The following is an 18164-nucleotide window of genomic DNA, read 5'->3' on the forward strand; positions in this document are numbered from 1 at the left end:
ACTAGTCGCAAATTTAGACCCTAACAGCACTAGTCCAGATTTCGACTGCCTCCTTGCTAGTCTGTCCAAAACTATATGCTCCACCCTTGCATCCTCTTTGTTCAAGGCCGGCCCGAAGCACAATAATCCAACATGGTTGATTAGCCCACATATACCATATCGATCAAATAGTTTTTCGTACTTGAACTTGCATAAAAATTCCACTTCATCCTCCACCCAATACCAGCGCTGAAAAGACAACGACCTGGCCAAAGGAATCTCCACCCGGATAAGGTACTTGCCAGCACATCGACTTGGCTTTTCGATCTCCTGAAAATCACCTATTATGTACTCTCAGATCTGAAAGCATGCGATATTCCCTGCAGTGTAATCTAGTAAGATGACTTCACCAAAGGCACCTTCTCTATCGAAGAAACCCTGCCATATTCAACTAATGCCACCGGAGCCTGGTTGAAACCCCATGAAGCCCCCTTCCAAATACGAACCTTCTCCGCCGGATTTGAGAAAGTGAATAGCACATGTTGTCCCTAAACCTGCAGAGTACCATCAACCCTCCAAGCATTCCGAAACATACCCAAATGAATGAATCTTGAATTCCCTTGCAGTGAGAAGGTTTCCAACCATGAAAACCTCTAATTGCCGCAAACCTTTCCCTTGTGACGGATGCAGGTCCACCTGCCTCTTCCCCTCCACAATGCAAGAGAAGAAGCCAGACAGGCAGTCATGACATCAACATAACTCATGGTGATTCAGTTGAAGGTTGCACATAAACCCTAACCCTAGTATTTTTTATTGTTTTTCAGAGAGTGGCGCGGCTTTAGACTTGTTTTTTCAAAGCGCGGATGAAGGTTAATTTTTTTGAAGAAGGCAGTAGCCAATATATTGATCAAAAGCCAGAATGGCCATTACATACCATTCCGCTATCATGTAACAGTGAGATATTTATTATTGAGTAAAATAATTTAAAACAAAATGCAGGAACATATCAACCCAATTGCCCAACCCACTGCTTTAGCCGCAACCGCAATGTTTTCAACATCTCTGTTCAAGTCAGTAATAGGAGAGCGACCATTAAAAGCTTCCTCACATAAAAGTACATATTCATAGACGAGCTAGATATATGAGCGTCTTTGTCATACTAAAGTAGCACCTTCGAATTTGTTTCTTGGACCTTTGGAGATAATTTTCTCAACATTTGTGGTAAGTATTGCTACAATTGCTAACACTATATTTGTCCCTTTTGGTCCAAGCATCTCACCAATTTTGTTCATAGTACTATTTACTTTGGCTGCAACTACTTTGATTATTGTATAGGCTCACACTGTGACATTTGCAGCAAAGCTGCTTCTATTAGGGTTCGATCTACACAAAGATTGTAGTCTGTTGTTTCTCTGCATGTTTCCTCAATGAGATTGGGCTCCATCGGCAAGAAAACAATTTTTGGTCGACTTGTTAGAAGATGCAAAAGTATAACCAAAAACAATACTATAAGACAAAAGTGTAGCAACCGGATTATACTTTTGCGGACTTAGAGCAAGTCCACCGGTATGTGTTTGACCGGGCAAAAGGATGGAATGTTAATGTGGTGACCGGGCAAGACAGTTTTTGCAACTCCACCGGCCTAGATTTGTCCAGCCATGTTTTGGCTTTTGATGACCCTAGTCAAAATAAAAGGCAAGCCCATGACATTTCGTTTGACCCTTCTTGCCCAGCTGCCAGCTCGGTGGAGAAGCATTTATTGTGGACGTCAGCGTCAGAGACGCAGAGAGAGACGCGGAGGAGAGCTAGAGTGGTGGGCACACACGAATCAGCAGCTGACAGCATGGAGGCAGAGCAGTTTTGTCGCCTAGCGACAACAAGTGGGACGCAGGCAGTTGACGCGTGGATTGTTGCCGTTGGATATCACCAAATTTGAAAGCAACGGTCCTTTGATCTGGGCCGTTGTTTTCAATTAAATGGGTGGATCCGACGGTAATGGAATTAATAGCTATGTATAGGGTTGTAACGTTAAGAAACGGTAAGAAAAAAAATTGTAAAAAATTTTTCTATAAATACCTAGCATTTTCTTTACATCTCACAACCAAAAAATTAGAGTTCATAGTTACACCTTCCTCCTCTTCATATAGCTCTCATCATCCCAAAAAAAAATTAATGAACAGTAAAAAGGAGCAGTTAAAACACTAAATGAACAATGGAAAATGAATAGTTAAAATTGATGAACAGTGAAAGATGAACAGTCTTGACCGGTCAAGAAAAACAACGGGTGTAAATCCATGTCCAATGGCAGTGAACAGTATCTTGACTGGTCGAATTCTTGACTTCTTGACTTTGCATTTTCTTGACTACGGGTGAACTTGCTTTTAGAGTTTGATTCGCCATCTTTTGATTAAGGACTTAGGGTTTGATAATTTAAATCTTTCACGGGTATGGTTGGGGTGGAGGAGATTCTCGAAAAATGGTGAAGAGAGTAGATTTTAAATTATAAGTAGACTAAATGTAATATAAATTATAAAATAAAAATTCCACCTTATCAATATATTTTCAAGGCAAAATGCTGATATGGTGGCACTCACATCATTTAGGATCTAAATTTTGTATAAAAATTTGAGATCTCAAGCATTTTTCAATTTATATAAGGTAAAAGGAGAGAGAATTTCATCTTACAAATAAAAGGTAATCAAGATGGGTCTTCTCTGTGGCTTCCCCTCTTTGACAAGAACGTACGGCCTACCCGGTCCAATGTTTTACTTTTGCTTACCACCTTTGTTTCTTAGTTTCTGGTTTTTTCTGCTTGTTGTTTTTGCTTCCTCTTTGTCCATGTCTATGTCCATTTATTACATATATCCAATTTCCTTTCAATTTTTCCCATTATTTTCACAAAATAGGATCTTCGCAAAGTGATGCAACCTGTAGTCATGTGAACACAAAATCAAAATGAAGACGCAATTCAAGATCACAGCACATGGTTTTTTTGGCAATGCACAAAGTGGTAGTACATGGAGTTTGTATATATATATATAAAGTTCATCGGCCACCAGAATCAGAAAAACCAAACCACACCCAATTCTTCAATTTCTCCAATTTTCTTCCTTCTTCCCAATCTTCGACTCCCAGAAAATGAACTACTCAATCCAAACCCCCCTTCTTCTTCTTCTTCTTCATATTGTTTTCTTCAATGTGCAAACCCAATCCCAAAGCACTGATCTAATATCCAAAACATGCAAGAAAACACCCCACTTTGACCTTTGTCTCTCGTCTCTCCAATCAAGCCCTCAGAGCTCAAACTCAGACATTTCAGGCTTGGCTCACATAATGGCTGATCTTGTTCTGTCCAATGCAACTGATACACTGGATTACATCCATGGCCTACTCAAGCAATCCCCAGAAGAAGATTTGCAGAAGCCTTTGGCAAACTGTGCAGAGTTGTACATTCCAGTGGTGAAGTACACTCTCCCACAGTCAATTGATGCTCTCAGTAATGGTCATTATGGGTTTGCCAACTACGGCATTTCTGATGCCGCGAAGGAAGCTGAGGCTTGTGAGAAGGGGTTTTCCGGGGAGTCGCCGTTGACAGATAGGAACACTCTTGTGAGCAGCCTCGCTGAAGTAGCTGTGGCTATCATCAAGTTGGTGCAGGGATGATTTTGGCCGTGGCAGATCAGCATATGTTCATTAGTCATCAATATCATGTACTAGTATTTATTGCGTTCCTTGTGTATTCTTAGTTCAGATATTTGTACTCGTAGCAGAAGTTTCAGCCACTGAAATTAGAGTTTCTGATCTCTTTATGTTCTACTGTGGACCTGTTTAATTGTTTTCTGAGGGTAGGGATTGGTTTCTGGGCCATATCAACCTTGTCATAGCTTCTCATTTGGGAAGGGTCCCAAAATGTCTGAAAGAGGATTCTCTATCTATTTTTCTCACTCAAAAGAGTGTCATTTTGGTGTTTAAGGTTGAGCGTTTGAGTTTAGAATTTGGAGGACAGAATTGTAACAACTCAAGGTTTCAAATAAAAGTGCTAGCCGAAGTTAGTTTTAGTTTCACAGACCTTGTTACCTCGATTACCAATTTGGAATTCTGGATATCACAATGTCCTCTCCTTAAATCTTCGCATCACTCTTGTAACGAAGGAGCATCCACTTTTGTGGGTAGTATATACTGGAGTTCTATAATCTCAAAACTGTTGGGAAGTCAAGACTGCTTAATGTATGCATGTGAGGCATATGTTAATGTTAGCCTGTGATAAATTGGGACCCCCCCTTATATTTAATTACATATAGCGAAAGCTCTAGAAAGACAGGTGACATGGGGTGGTCTATTCTCAAGTCTCAATTCTCATGCACCAATTATGCATAGCTGACTACAGTCTACAACCATAAGCCAATACCATGTGATCATGTGAGATCACATGTTAAATTATTAAAGCCAATGCATCCGGGTGTTAGAAGCACAATCTGGTTCAAAGCATATCCATAAAGAAAAGATGGAGAAAATGCAGGCACATATCACCTGGGAATGCCCCAACTGGTCCTCCATAACCAGAGAAGAAAAATAGCTAAGAAAATCTTTTCAATTCTCCACAAACCATTTTCCAGCCACAGAGAAAATCTCTGCATGGTTAGGAACCCCAACATTTTATTTCATTGAAGGAAAGTGGCATATAGAACACATGCTGCATATACATTATATATTACCAACTGGCAATGGTTTCCATAAATCACTTCCAAAATGAAAAGAAAAGTGGGCAGAGTTGGGTGACTAGATTTCCTACAGATTTTATGAAGGGGGGTTTTCTTTCTCTTGGCTCTGGAAAGGGAACAAACTCAAATTCCAAAATTTGGAAATTAAACCGGTAAACTTATTTGCAAAGTGTGCATTTGACAACCACTACAAAACACACTAAAAACTGTATGGTGCTCTCTATCTCTCTCCCTCACTCTCTCTCGCCTTCTTCCCCAAGTTTTCATTAATGTACATAGAGGGGATAAACTACCCGGCCTGATCGAGCTGCAGTAGATGCGTACAAAAAGTGCAAGCAGCAATGGCTTGCATGAGGATCCAAAGCATCATGGAAAATTGTTCTTCAAGGCAGACCAAGCAACAAGATTAGTATATCATCGTGCCCATCTTTGCAGCTTCTCCTGCTGATCTGAACCAGCAACCTGCTCTACCATACTACAAGGTGTAGAAAAGTTTATTTTAGAATACCTAACTAATACATTTCTCAAGTAGAACGAAAATATAAAGAAATCCATTATTTTCCCTACGAAGATGCAATGGACAAATAAAAGAAATTTCGAACAGGATATTTCATATTTGAAGCTAAGATGATTTTAACATACTTGGGAGACTCGGAACCAGGTCCATTCAGGGCAGTTGATGACGGATTTGGGAAGAACTGAATTGAGATCAAACTGCCTTCCGTTCTTCCTGCAGACAAAGGAGATCCCTCAAAGCCTACAGTTGAGCTTCTGCTAGATGAAATTCCTGCACAGAAATGGCAATAGAATGTAAATTGACCATTACCAAAGAAGCATCAGGAAAAATGGAAGATTGTCTTGGGCTGGATATAACTGTTAAAGACATGATGAAGGCATATACTAGTGTGTATTGACTACAACATGATATTTATTTTTCAGGACTGACCAAAAGAAATGCTAGATCATGGCTACCGATCCCATCCAAAATTGCTATTTGTTCAGTTTGCAGTAGTTTAAACACATTAAACAAACAGTGACATATAGTTCTCACTTCCTAACTAAAATAACGTGAGGTGAAATTTTTTCCGTTCTGCCTTAAACTAACCACAAAAAAGTTAACCACTATCAATTTGGTAAATGAAACCTCAAGCTCAATGACAAAAGATCTTACCTTGGAAGAGTAGCACTACACAAAAGAGAACCGTGAACACCATCGCATATATATTGGTATTGGATGATGATGCCTTAGCAGCTTTCATCTTCTTCAAGGCTTTCATCCTCTCAACCCTTGCACGTTTCCACATTGCAATCTCAGAGAGTTCCTTGATTAGCTTCTGGTCAGCGGCATCCAATGACGGGCCTCTTGGAGGTCTGGGAGGTTTAGGGGCCTTTTTATTGCTCGTTTTTTTCCGCTTATCTTTCGGCCGAGTCTTCTCTTCACGATCCATACCACCATTTCCCTCCAGTGTCTTGTTTGTTGCCAACTTCAAATTCTCGGGGCAGACCCCATTGGAGTTGAAACCATTGCCACACAAACCAACCCTCTCTTCAGCATTAACTGATCCATCCGAAAATCCGCCATAAACCTTTGCTAGCAGCGTCTTTGCCTGTTTTTTGACACTCGAAACAGAGCTATCACTTGAATCCTCTTCACTAACTACCACCCCGCTCTCAAGATCAATTTCAAAATCTTTATCTCTCAGACCCTTATGATCCATAACAACCAACCAAACCCAAGTCAATCTCCAGGTTCCAAATGAACAAAGCCACAATAGTTCCACCCAAATTTGAATCTTCCAATTCAACCCATCACACAAAACAACCTCTTTGCACTATATATTAGATTCACAGGCGAAACTTGACCACAAATATATCTAGCTTCATCAAGTAAACAACACTTTCCTATTTAACTTGCAATCAAATCGAAGACAGCTTCATTCCAATCTATCTTGTTCTACACGGCTCGCACCCAAACAATAATGGTTCACTAAACAACAAGCTCCCTCCTTTCTTTCCCCCTTCACTCCTGTCAATCAACAAAACCCCTCAACCATTAACACCAACACAAGCAAAAAAAACCAATACAAAATACACACTTAACACCGAACGAAACAATGCATCAAAACGTGTTGATAATCAAGAAACCGAAAGAGGAATAATCGATAATGTAGCAGCTTTCACATGTTTAGCATACCAACAACACAGAGCTGGAAAAAAGAAACAAGAATGTAAAATCAAAGCAAACCCAAAACTTAAAGTTGAAAACTTTACAGAGCAAAAACCAAACCCTTTAAATAAGCGTCACAGCTAAAGCAACAGTCTTTATAGAAAAGAAAGAAAAAAACCCAAAAACCGAAGCCTTGAAAATATCTGAAAACTTGGACCCAAGAAATGAAAAGAGAAAATGGGAAAGAAACCTTCAAACGGAAGCGAAGAAACCCCAGATCCGATGCGGAGAAAGAACCTTACAGCGAAGCAAAGCAGCGTCAAATAGGGAAGCAGAGAGGTGCTAATATTAGAGAGGAGAGGGTGTGAATGGAGACGAGGGGTTTCAGGAGAAAGTGGGATTGATTCAAAGGGACCGAATGGCGCTATATCTTCGTCGGATAAATAGGCACCGCAAATGGTGGGAATCTGAGGTCTGTTGTTGGCTTCGCTGAACAAGCAATTAAGGAAGAACAAGAAGAAGAAGAAGAAGAAGAAGAGGAAGAAGCTTCACCGACACAGGCACGGTGGCATTTCAGTCTTTGACTTTGATGGGTTTTTTATATATTTTGGTTATCTAGATTTTTCTTTCTTGTTGAAATGAAAAAGGTTTTTGGATTTGGCTACTGTGTGTTGGAATCGGCCGGTTAAGGTTGGCCAGATGGACTTTTGTGGTTGGTTACTCGGGAGATGGTTCTTATTTGAATTTTAGTTTAGGTTTGTTAAATTGTCCTGAAGGGGGGAGGGTATATGCTATGTGATGCATTGACGTTGTGGAATATTCTTAATTTTTGTCATACTGAAAATATGTGAAAATTAATTAACGTCTGGACAGTCAAATTGTTTGAGTTGGGAATGTATATTAATTGCATAACTAATTGTCTGGTAAAATAAACGGTTACGGTAAGATGATAAGTTCTGAATTTAGATACGATCAAAATTGCATCTAATTTTCATTTTATTTTACAGAGTTATGATTGTATTTGCTATAACTGTTTTCCGTAAGTAATGTTCGTTTACGAAAATATAAGAACTAAAATGAATCAGGCAACAACTAAAACTTGATAAAAAAAGCTACAAGGATATTTGGTAAGATGTTGAATTTAGTCTTATTTTATGGAGTTATGATCATGTCTGTAACATTTGGTGACATAATACTTCTCCTCAAATAATATTTATTTACGAAAATATGAAAACTCAGCCAAAAAAAATACTTATTTTAGAAAGAAAGGCAACAAACACCAGATGTTGGATTATACCTTATTCGCATCTATGAAAACCCATTAGTGGACTTTTATGCAACAAATTGCCATGTCAAATTTTTTTTCTTCAAATCATATAATTAAATATTTGGAATAACCCAATCTAGGACTCAATCATGCTTCACGCGTCACTGCGTCAGGTACCAATACATTTGACAACTCCAAACCCTTTGAGAATATAGAACTCGGCACATCGTGAGGCCAATAAACTTGAATTTTAAGAGATCTTTTAGTAGAGTTGGTTACATATGCTCGAAAGAAAATTATTCTTGTACTTACAATGATTCAACGATTCATGGGTTTCAATTTAGATTCATTTAGAATGTAGTAGATGACTGTATCTTTGTTACAATAATCGGATGATATGTAGCTATTAATGTGAAAATATTTTTTTAGTCGATATATTAATGTTATTATTGAAGTAAAAGTTACAAAAAATAACTCAAGTGAAAGACATGACATACAGAGTCATTACTTAAGTAATTTCACTTTTCTTTGAGTTAGAGGCGAGAACCTCGTAATAAAGTAAGCAACTCAAATGACATTAATGTTACTGATGTCCTTTCTATTAGGGAGATCAAACCATGACATCACCCTATTGACAACGATTCGAGCAACCGCATGTTGGAACTCAGACCGAAGTCACTCCGCCGAACGACATAGCCACAAAGAAGCTCCACCCCCTTTGAATCCAATCCAAAAGGAGAAAGGCACCACCACCCCAGCTCCATCAATCTTGCTATACACCGGACATAATAAGTGGTCACAGCCACAACATCAAGCCACGAACGCCATCGCTATTGCCATCGGGGCCATGAGTTAGATCCTCAGGGCTGAAAGCTAGCATGACTAAAATCAAGAGGCCGCAACATTTCCGTCAATTGGTTTTATTACAATTGATGAAATTAGCATCATGAACTTGGCATAAATTGTCGATTAACTCATTTCCATTAATTCGCATCATTTCCATCAATTTTTTTTTTTAATTTTCAATTCATCTTATCCCAATCATATTGTAATTTCCTTTCAACCAAACAACTGTCCTGATTGCAAGTGGTATGGTGCTCTTCACAAATAACTAGCTCAATGACAAATCCATTTAATTTCAATGTCACTCTCAAATTTGCTTTCACTAAAGCAAAAAAAGAAACACATTATCAACAAGCTCTCTTTCTTGCTTATCAAGATTCCTTTGGACAAACATTTCCCTTCATTTTCGTGAATGGCATAGTTTGTACAATAATAATCCACGGCCGAAAAAAGTTAATCAAATTCCAAACAACACAAACAAAATTGGTCCAAATTTTTTTTCAACAATCTCATCAAGGTCTCTATCCTCGATTACATTGTTCAAGACAGGAATAGTCATTGTCTTGCTGGATTGTGACTCCAGTTTACTGCTCCTCCTCCCCTCCATATCATTCAAAATCTCTGTGACCAGAAATTCATGAACATGAAAGACGAAATTGATGGGGTAGGTCCAAACCCACATACCCACTCACCCCACATTCCACGTGAATAAAATGGTGAAGATCTTTATATCTATTGGAAATTTGATTTAGGGTTTGAGCTGCTCTGCTGGTGGGAAACTTGTGTGGGAATCCACTTATTTATGCATGAAGTTGATTTGCTTCTTTTTGTGCTAATAATAGGACGTTGATGCTGATGATTCGATTAACAGAATATGCATTATTAGATTGTGTTTCTCTTGGTAGTGCATGCATTTATATTTAGATTCATAAAAGGTTCCAAATATCTTTAAAGCAATTTATGTTGAAATTTCCTTGATCGCTGAATGTATATGAGTAATGCTAGTTGAACCATTTTTTTAGGTACCACTTATATCTCACCTTACATGACAGCTGATGTACCTATCACAGAATTTCTTAAAAAACGTGACTGTGTCATTTTAGTTGTCACATAAGGTGGGATGCAGGTGGTATCCAAAAAGGTGATTCACCTACCATTATTCAATTTATGTTTGAACATTATTTGTCTAATAATAAATATCAACCATGACCCATTTCCCTTCTCTCTCTTTATGCGGAAGCAAAGAAGGAGATCCTCTCTCTATGTACTCGAGCAATGCTAATTAATCTGTGCCAGAAGAAGAAACACCTAGTTCGGAACCAACACGTAATAGCACAGGTGGTGGACTGTGCAATTCTGTAAAACACCGAAGGGCAAAATTGTCTTTTTATGACCGACTCAGCTTGAGCCGATACTGTTACTAAGTCGAGCCAATACTATTGCTAAGCTACAGTACTAAACCCTCAATTAGTATATATATATATATATAATTTACTTATGTAGCTAACTAGCTATTATTCGAAATATATGACCTTGGTACCTAATTTAATTTAAGAGTTCATTATGTTTAGTCCCATGTTATGTTGATCGAACTGCTCAAAGTCCATGGCACCTAATTTAATTGGTTACAAAGCCACTTCATCTGTAGTATTTGATCAAGTACGTGTTTGTTTTGATGTTAGGTCAATCTTGTGTTTTTTTTTTAGAGCTTGTGTTGTTGTAGTTCATCTGCATTGGCTGGTTTGAAGTCTTTGTTGGAGTTAGTTACAGCTTTTGGACTTGCATATTACATGATAAGCTTAAAAAACTGAAGCAAGTTCTCTACCAAGGAAGTTATGGAAACTTAAAATATGAGGTTGTGGATAGGTACAAATTCAGATAATATATAGTTAAGAGGACAGGCGGAAATGCCTATTTCCTAATTAATGTTCGTGTAACACGAATCGTGTTCTTCTAAAAGGGCACACTCCCTCACTGTAGGCGCAAGAACAAGAGAGAGTTTACCCAGTTTTTGAGTCTTCAGGCTGAAACCCTAAAATCCATGCCATCCTTCATCAAAGAGTTAATAAGAGAATATAGTGACAATATCTTGAACCGCCGCTAAGCAAGAGATATTTATAGAAAAATTAATGGTGTTGAATGCTAATTAGTTTAAAACGGTTTTTATTCAATAAATTGGCTTGTTAAGTACTTTCAGATTTATCCAGGATGCTAAATTTTTAATATTTTCATATGTCATGTTTTGTACCATTTTGACTTGACTGATAATATGAATGTAAATACATAGTCTAGTTGTGTCTTAACTTGAGTGAGTTAACGACTAATTTCAAGTTCAAATTCATAATAAAATACCGATCGTCGACTTCACTTGTTATTACGGAATTACCTTCTTACAGACAAATTGCTTCTAAGCACACAAACAAAAAAAGATATGAAATGATAGATCCTCCGATCTCCACCAAGCTTAACCAACTTATGTACCTGGATGTTTTTTTCTCTTTATGAGCTGGAATTTGTTAAGCAGCATGAAAAGAAATGAAATGAAATTAAGGCATGAAGGTTGCTCTCAGTCTCCGTGTGTGTGTGTGTGTGTGTGTGTAATGAGATGGGACCATGATAAGATTCTTGGGCATTAAAGTAAATTATGCATGCCCACATAAATCTCAAACTTTTTCCCTCTTTTCCGAAACTACCTCTGATTTTTAATATGCAATATCCAGAATACCCCCCTACTTAGGCACTGATTGGCCCGCCCCACTGCCACGTGGTGCGGGTGCCGTACGTAAGACTCACTCTTTTCGCATATGAGTCTGGACCCCACAATGCCACACGTCACGTACTCTGCATCTACACCGCTGGGACCTTCACTTCACTGCCAGCGATTGAGAGCCGTGTCATCTTCACTTTCCATTTCTTTTATTTTCATTTTTTAAAAATATTTTTGGTCCAATCTTCAATTCTGTTGAATACTAGAATTTTATTAAATAAATCTTTTTTTTTTAATGCATTTAACAAATCTTATATACACACACATACATCTGACAGTTTAGTAACGTGGCTTTTATAACTAGAGGTGGTCTTGCGTACGTGAGTCGCATCATGTGGTGGTGCGGCTGACTAATAAAAAATAAGAAATTTTTCTATTTATTCTAAAACTGTTCCTTCTTTTTAAATTAAAATATCTAAAATATCTTCTTACTAAGGCGTTGATTTAGTCAACCGCACCGCTAGGTGGTGAATTTCTCAGAATAACTAAGCAAGTATTAAGGTGATTGTATATAGCACAACATCTCTCCATACATATTAAACAAAACAAAAAACACACACATCATTTCTAGTAACTCGTGACCACGGAGAAAAAACGATTTAGGAAGAACTGTGCAGAAAGATTCAGATTCGAAAGGAAGATCCTAATTTGCTCCTCAATCTGTAAACTCGAATGCTGAAATTTACAGAAAATACATCACAAGGTCCACAATCTCAATGAGAGAAACTGATGATTCTAGTATTGGATACATTTAACTATGAGACCTTAGGCATAGGTTTATTTTTGAAGACAAGTTTGATATGGTTCGATGACATAAATTAAGCTAAATCACGAGGGGAGCATCTTTACAATGGTTCAGGCCCGAGTTACAGAGGGCTGAACAAGTTGACATACGCTAAAACTTGAAAATAGCAGCGCCACTTGAAGGCTTGGAAGCAAAAACATACAAGCCGAGATCGTTATTGTTTATGACACCTCCACGAATCCTTGACTGGTAGAACCGTTCCTGATAAGATAGAAGAACCATAAGGACATTTGTATTCAACAACCCAATTGTTAGTGTTGGAAAGTATAGGCCCACGAATTTACCTTTAAATTGAGGATGAACTGTGGGACAATACTATCTTTTACCAATGCAACTGCACAGCCACCCCACCCGGCTCCTGTCAGCCTTGCCCCAAGAGCACCATTCTCTTTACAAATATTTACAAGTTCTTCTAACTCCGGACAACTAGTCAAGTGAAACAAAGTATAGGTAGTAAATAAAACTGCGGGTAAGAAACGCCAACTAAAGTTCTGAATTCAGAAACCAGTACTGCAAGGATGATTCATTGGCTTTCACGAGGTCATACAAAAAGGTAAAACAGTTAATCTTGTTTAGGTCTAGAAGTCTTGGGAAGCTTTTGGTTTTTAATCAGAATATATGAAATTCATTGTCACACAGTCATAATGTTGCAACAATTTATACCTGCACTCATATAAAACACTGCAGCTATAGTGACTCGCATTCATAAGATCACCAAGATTCTTCAGCTTAGCCTCGTCACTGCAAAAATACAACAGCATTAATAAAACCCTGGTATTGTCTACATCGTACCAATCTAGCTTGAAAAAATAAGGCAACAATGCAAATAGTAAGATACCAGAACTATATGTGCAAAATGCAGAAGGTAATTGCTACAAATGAATTGTTTACGATGCAAAATCCCATTGACAAAAGTTCAGCCATTGCAATAAAACTACATGTAGTACTGATTTGACAGCATCTTCATTCATGCTTCAAAGGAACATCCACATATCGTGGTGACCATCTATGTAAAAGCATACTACAGCAACATGTTAAGTAAAAGTTTCTCATTTTCTGACAGATCTAAGACCCGGATCAGTTTTTTTAGTTTCTTAATGAAAACATTTCTTCTCCATCTTTAATCAATGTAAGTACTTCTAATGCATCATGGGGAACGAGGGGGATATGGCATGCCCTAGCAGCAAAAGTTATTTGCCTCCCTGTCTTAAAGCCCTGAGAGGAGAAAGATTATTCCCATCCTTAAGGCCTGAAATTAGCATTTCCTCAACTAATAAATATACCTTAAATCTGATGATACAGTGTCCTTGAACGCATGTACCCGCTTGGCTTCAGAGTACACATGGGAGGCTCTCTGGTAAATAAGACTTTGTTAGAATTAAAAGAAAAGAATCAACAGATTTAGTGATGATTGGATAAAGAAGAAAACAGAACAAGTACCTGATATAACTTGAAGTGTTTTGCAGCCTTCAACACATCCAGAGAAGATGCAGAATTTCGAAAGATAGATTCTAGATTTTCCCCAGTGATTTTCTCAATTTCGTCAACTGTATAAGGTTCTTCCTTCAAAAATTTCTGTAACAAAGCTGAAAGTGATATTATGAACTGCATGTGACAAAATGTGCATCAACCACTAGTTGATAAATCAAAAATGTGGGCAGAAAATGAAAGAACATACCTTTACAGCCAGGTTAGGATCTGAAGACTCATGGGTACTAGCATATGACATGCACAACCCTTCAACATCAGAAAGAGTTTTGACATTTGAAATTGCATCTTGTGGCTTCATTCCCAACTTTATAGCAAGTAGAATCTGAAGTACAAGATCACATTGTGAGTAGAGACTATCTCAGACAAAAATGTATCGTACTCATCTTAAATTCTATAATAACTTTATATTCAGACAGCTATCCAACTTGTGTAAAAAAAACATTTTCAGCTGCCCATCCACTTGTCAGTAACATTCATAAAACAGACCCTGTCTGTACTAGCACCTAGGACCTCAACAAATTTAAACTTTATGCACATTTAGGACTCAGCCTATGTCACATATAAAAATTCATGATATTATAATATATATCAAACTTACTGAAGCCAGACGACATTCAACAACTCTGTTGTTGTAATTGGTAGCAGCAGTTACTGCTTTCAGAGAGTCTGCCAAGGAATGGGCTACAACAAAAGTTCCACCAGCTGGAAGTTGCACATCAGTAGCACGAATAGGGTTGAAATCAATTAGTTCTGCAAAACCAGGCTTAGCCATTACAGAGATTGCCTGCGTGTTGAATCAATATTAGGACAACTGCATATACAGGGATATCCAAACCAAAAGTCATGATCGGCAATAAGGAAATCATCAATCACCTGATCCATTCCACCAGATTGTGTACCAATGTGTCGCTCACAATCACATGTAAGTTGAGCAATTTCTTTCTGTTCACAAGGAAGGAATGTTAGCATTTAAAAGAGGTGATTCCACTCAGGAGGTCCCCTGAAGTATATTATCTATGTAGTCAGTAAACTATTGGTAGCGACAGTATACCTTGGGAAAATTCTCATCAAAAGCAGCCATAATAGCAATGGTAGAAGCACAAACTAATGCTGCAGAGCTTGATAATCCAGACCCTACATGACACGAATAAATGAATAAATAATGTCCGGGAGTTTACTCCACCATATCAGAAGACAGTCTTATATGCGTAGTAAAGTCAATTGATGGAAACTTTACCTGTAGGAACTGTTCCATCGATAAGAACATCGAGTCCCACTGGTTCACCCAGATCTATTCCTCGGGATCTGGCAAATTCATAGAAACCTTTGTACCTAAAGAATGCAAACAATCAGTTTCTCACATGCAATTGGAAATAGTACTTTTAAACTCAACAGCAACAAAAATCAACCAAATACATGTTCCCACAATATACAGAACAGAGAACACGAAGAGAAGACAGTAAACAAATGTGTAGCACCAACTGATTTCACTTGGCAGTTCAAAAGAACACTCGATTGATTACTCGAGATGAACTAAAGTAATGTCACAACACTCAAAGCACAGCAAAATTCCTTTGTTTCTATCATGCAAATCACAACATAACAGAGCAACAATCAAGCAAAATCTCGAGTTCTCACCCACAAATGAAATAATGGCCCCATTTGTGATTCTTCAAATCAATTTCCTGTTATACAAAATTGACCGTATAAGCATACGAGCAAGTCGAACATTTTATAGCAACAATCAAACTTGAAAAAAAAAAATCCAGAAAATTCAAATATATTGGACCTGGTTAGGATCAGCAGGATAAGTACACATTTCATACTTATCGTTAACATTCGCAATTCTCAGAACCTTCTCCCCTTCGTTCCTCCTTATCGCCACAATAGTATCCTGCCGTATCGCCATCGGCAACACCGAGTATCCCTCATAGTCTATATGCTCTCCGATCAAGTTCACTCTCCCTGCCGCCACCGCCGTCCGATCACAAAATCAAAATCAATTCAATCACGTAAAACCAAACCATAAGAGATAGAGAGATGAATAACAAACCTGGAGAGCGAGCGCAGAGTTGAGGAAGGTGACCGAAGACCTTGTGGAACTTGGTCTTGAGGCGGTGGAAGCGGAGCTGGGCCTCCTCGAGTTGCGAGGAATCGCCGTAGACTTCGTCGAGAGCGGAGTGGATTGGGATCGGGAGTTCTTCGTGCCTCATCATTTGAGCCATCCGTAACCAACTCTCGCAAACCGAATCTTCTTTTTATATTACAAAGTTTCAATCACACACTCTGGAAAGCACCGTTTTCGATGATGATGATGACAGGATGACGACGACAGTGAGTGATTGTGCAATATATAGTATTTTATTTTCCCTCCTTTGGGCTTTTCCGGAATTTTGGGCAATTAACCGCCGGTTAAGGATAAGAGAGGTTTATCCGTTCTGATCTTGGTTCGGATAATTTTTAGTGCAGAAGAAGAAGAAGAAGAGTCCGGGTTGTACAGTGCCGGTTAATACGGGATTGACAGCTAAATTCGCTGCACCGTTTTATCCGAGTTTAGATTAGATTCAACTTCAACCGTTATATTAGGGTTACATCTGTCTTTTTACTGCTTGGGAATTTACTGGCGACGAAGGAGGAGAGGGTGACACGTATGGTAATAGTTGACGGACACGTCAGGGATTTCAAACTGGGTCACGGAAGGAAGGAGGTGGGGAATAAATTCCAACAGGGGATTCTTTTACATAAATGTACCTTTTTTTTCTTTTTCGTGACAGACGGTCCACATTTAATGGTGGATGAGGTACGAAGATGCTAACGATACTGTACTTGCGTGCCACTCATGAAGTGGTCATTTTTGGTCACTAAGAGCAAGTCCACCCGTAGTCAAGAAATGTCAAGGTCGAGAAGTCAAGAATTCGACCGGTCAAGTTACTATTCACTGCCACTGGACATGGGTTTGCACCCGTTGTTTTTCTTGCCCGGTGAACACTTTTCAGTCTTTTACTGTTCACGCTACTGTTCACGCAAAAATACTGTTCATCAGTGGTATTTAAATGCAAAGCCTCTAATGGTTCTCTTCCATGTGGTCTGCAGCTGCCGGCCCAAAGGATGTCGCTACGCGACAAGCGCGTTGCTGCAGTCGTTCAGCAGTTGCGGCGCCACGCGTCAAGCTGCTGTCCCTCACTTCCCAAGCAGGCGCGTCTCCTTCTCCCCTGTGTTGCTGACGTCCCCCACGTTGTGTTTGCAGCCTTCCTTCTCCATGAGCTCGTCTCTTTCTTGCCTGGGCATGAAAATAGTCATTCCCATGACTATTTTCTTGGCTGTAGTCAGGAAGGAGTGATTCTTGCCCAGTCAAGCTTCCACCGGTGGAAGAGAAGATTTTGCAAAGAAAGTCACCTAGTCAGCTTTTTCATGACTATAACCAGGCAAGGGCAAACCAGTGCACTTGTTCTAAGTTCTCCGTAGTAATTTCATTTTCCACTTCATTTTTTCCGCGATAATCTTAGTCATGATCGGGCGCATGAACGAGAACATAAAACATTTTGCAGATAATGAAAAGTCAGTTTGCAAATATGTAACCATATGCATTACATTGACGCTTTCTACAAAGTTATTGGCTTTTATCATCATTATGGTAATCAACTTAGGCTCAAAGTCTCAAAACACCTGGCAAGTGGGATTTGCACGTGATGATTCTCAAAGTATAAATACTAACAAACTTAAAATTAAAATTATAATGGTGATGAAAAGCAATTGCCTTTGCTACGAATATTTTCTCCATTTCAGACACATAGAGCATCTTTAACGAAAAAGTCATTTTCAAGTCAAAGTAACTAAAACGTCATTTTAACTAGCTACCTTAGAAATTTATTTGCATCAGTGCTTTCTATTTTAGCTAATTTTAAATTTTTTAATTTTTTAAATGAAGATTAAATAATTTAAATATATTTATAAATTACATAAAATAACTCAAAATGAATCTTTTAAATTATACAGAGTCTAGAAAGTAAAGACAAACCAGACATAAATTTATTAAAATATTAAAAGAAAAGAACGCGCTTCTACGCGCTTGCCGCCTCTAGCTTGCTTTTCTTCTCCGTCCGGCGGCACGTCCTGGGGACGTA

At 38.5% G+C, this 18164-nt stretch overlaps 3 protein-coding genes across 3 annotated transcripts; 1 reads left to right on the forward strand and 2 right to left on the reverse strand.

The window, feature by feature from the left end:
- Positions 1-2855: 2855 nt before the first annotated feature.
- Positions 2856-3795, forward strand: LOC133708933 (cell wall / vacuolar inhibitor of fructosidase 1). Its single transcript, XM_062134523.1, has one exon. It carries the CDS (start codon positions 3118-3120, stop codon positions 3640-3642), a length of 525 nt encoding a protein of 174 aa, XP_061990507.1. The 5' UTR covers positions 2856-3117; the 3' UTR covers positions 3643-3795.
- A 759-nt stretch (positions 3796-4554) lies between these two features.
- Positions 4555-7489, reverse strand: LOC133708932 (uncharacterized). The gene is made up of 4 exons (XM_062134522.1): positions 7118-7489; positions 5872-6726; positions 5343-5487; positions 4555-5175 (listed from the first exon to the last, which is right to left on the reverse strand). Exons 2-4 carry the CDS (start codon positions 6416-6418, stop codon positions 5115-5117), a joined length of 753 nt encoding a protein of 250 aa, XP_061990506.1. The 5' UTR covers positions 6419-6726; positions 7118-7489; the 3' UTR covers positions 4555-5114.
- Positions 7490-12366: 4877 nt separating this feature from the next.
- Positions 12367-16342, reverse strand: LOC133710504 (galactokinase). Its single transcript, XM_062136585.1, has 13 exons — positions 16094-16342; positions 15830-16005; positions 15679-15725; positions 15278-15372; positions 15092-15174; positions 14914-14982; positions 14639-14824; positions 14228-14362; positions 13990-14124; positions 13833-13903; positions 13213-13290; positions 12834-12975; positions 12367-12750 (listed from the first exon to the last, which is right to left on the reverse strand). Exons 1-13 carry the CDS (start codon positions 16263-16265, stop codon positions 12640-12642), a joined length of 1500 nt encoding a protein of 499 aa, XP_061992569.1. The 5' UTR covers positions 16266-16342; the 3' UTR covers positions 12367-12639.
- Positions 16343-18164: the final 1822 nt, after the last annotated feature.

This window comes from Rosa rugosa, chromosome 5 (genome assembly GCF_958449725.1).
Source record: "Rosa rugosa chromosome 5, drRosRugo1.1, whole genome shotgun sequence".
NCBI classification, from domain to species: Eukaryota; Viridiplantae; Streptophyta; class Magnoliopsida; order Rosales; family Rosaceae; genus Rosa; species Rosa rugosa.

What these genes read in the sequence shown, in the direction of transcription:
- LOC133708932 (XM_062134522.1), bottom strand. Translation starts at nt 6,418, where the DNA reads ATGGATCATAAGGGTCTGAGAGATAAAGATTTTGAAATTGATCTTGAG. An exon ending in TGTAGTGCTACTCTTCCAAG is followed by an intron (nt 5,488 to 5,871) that starts GTAAGATCTTTT and finishes ATTTCTGTGCAG; the next exon opens with GAATTTCATCTAGCAGAAGC. An exon ending in CCTGGTTCCGAGTCTCCCAA is followed by an intron (nt 5,176 to 5,342) that starts GTATGTTAAAAT and finishes TACACCTTGTAG; the next exon opens with TATGGTAGAGCAGGTTGCTG.
- LOC133710504 (XM_062136585.1), bottom strand. Translation starts at nt 16,265, where the DNA reads ATGGCTCAAATGATGAGGCACGAAGAACTCCCGATCCCAATCCACTCC. An exon ending in AATCTGGTGGAATGGATCAG is followed by an intron (nt 14,825 to 14,913) that starts GTGATTGATGAT and finishes TTCAACACGCAG; the next exon opens with GCAATCTCTGTAATGGCTAA. An exon ending in TTGAATGTCGTCTGGCTTCA is followed by an intron (nt 14,363 to 14,638) that starts GTAAGTTTGATA and finishes CTTGTACTTCAG; the next exon opens with ATTCTACTTGCTATAAAGTT.
- LOC133708933 (XM_062134523.1), top strand. Translation starts at nt 3,118, where the DNA reads ATGAACTACTCAATCCAAACCCCCCTTCTTCTTCTTCTTCTTCATATT.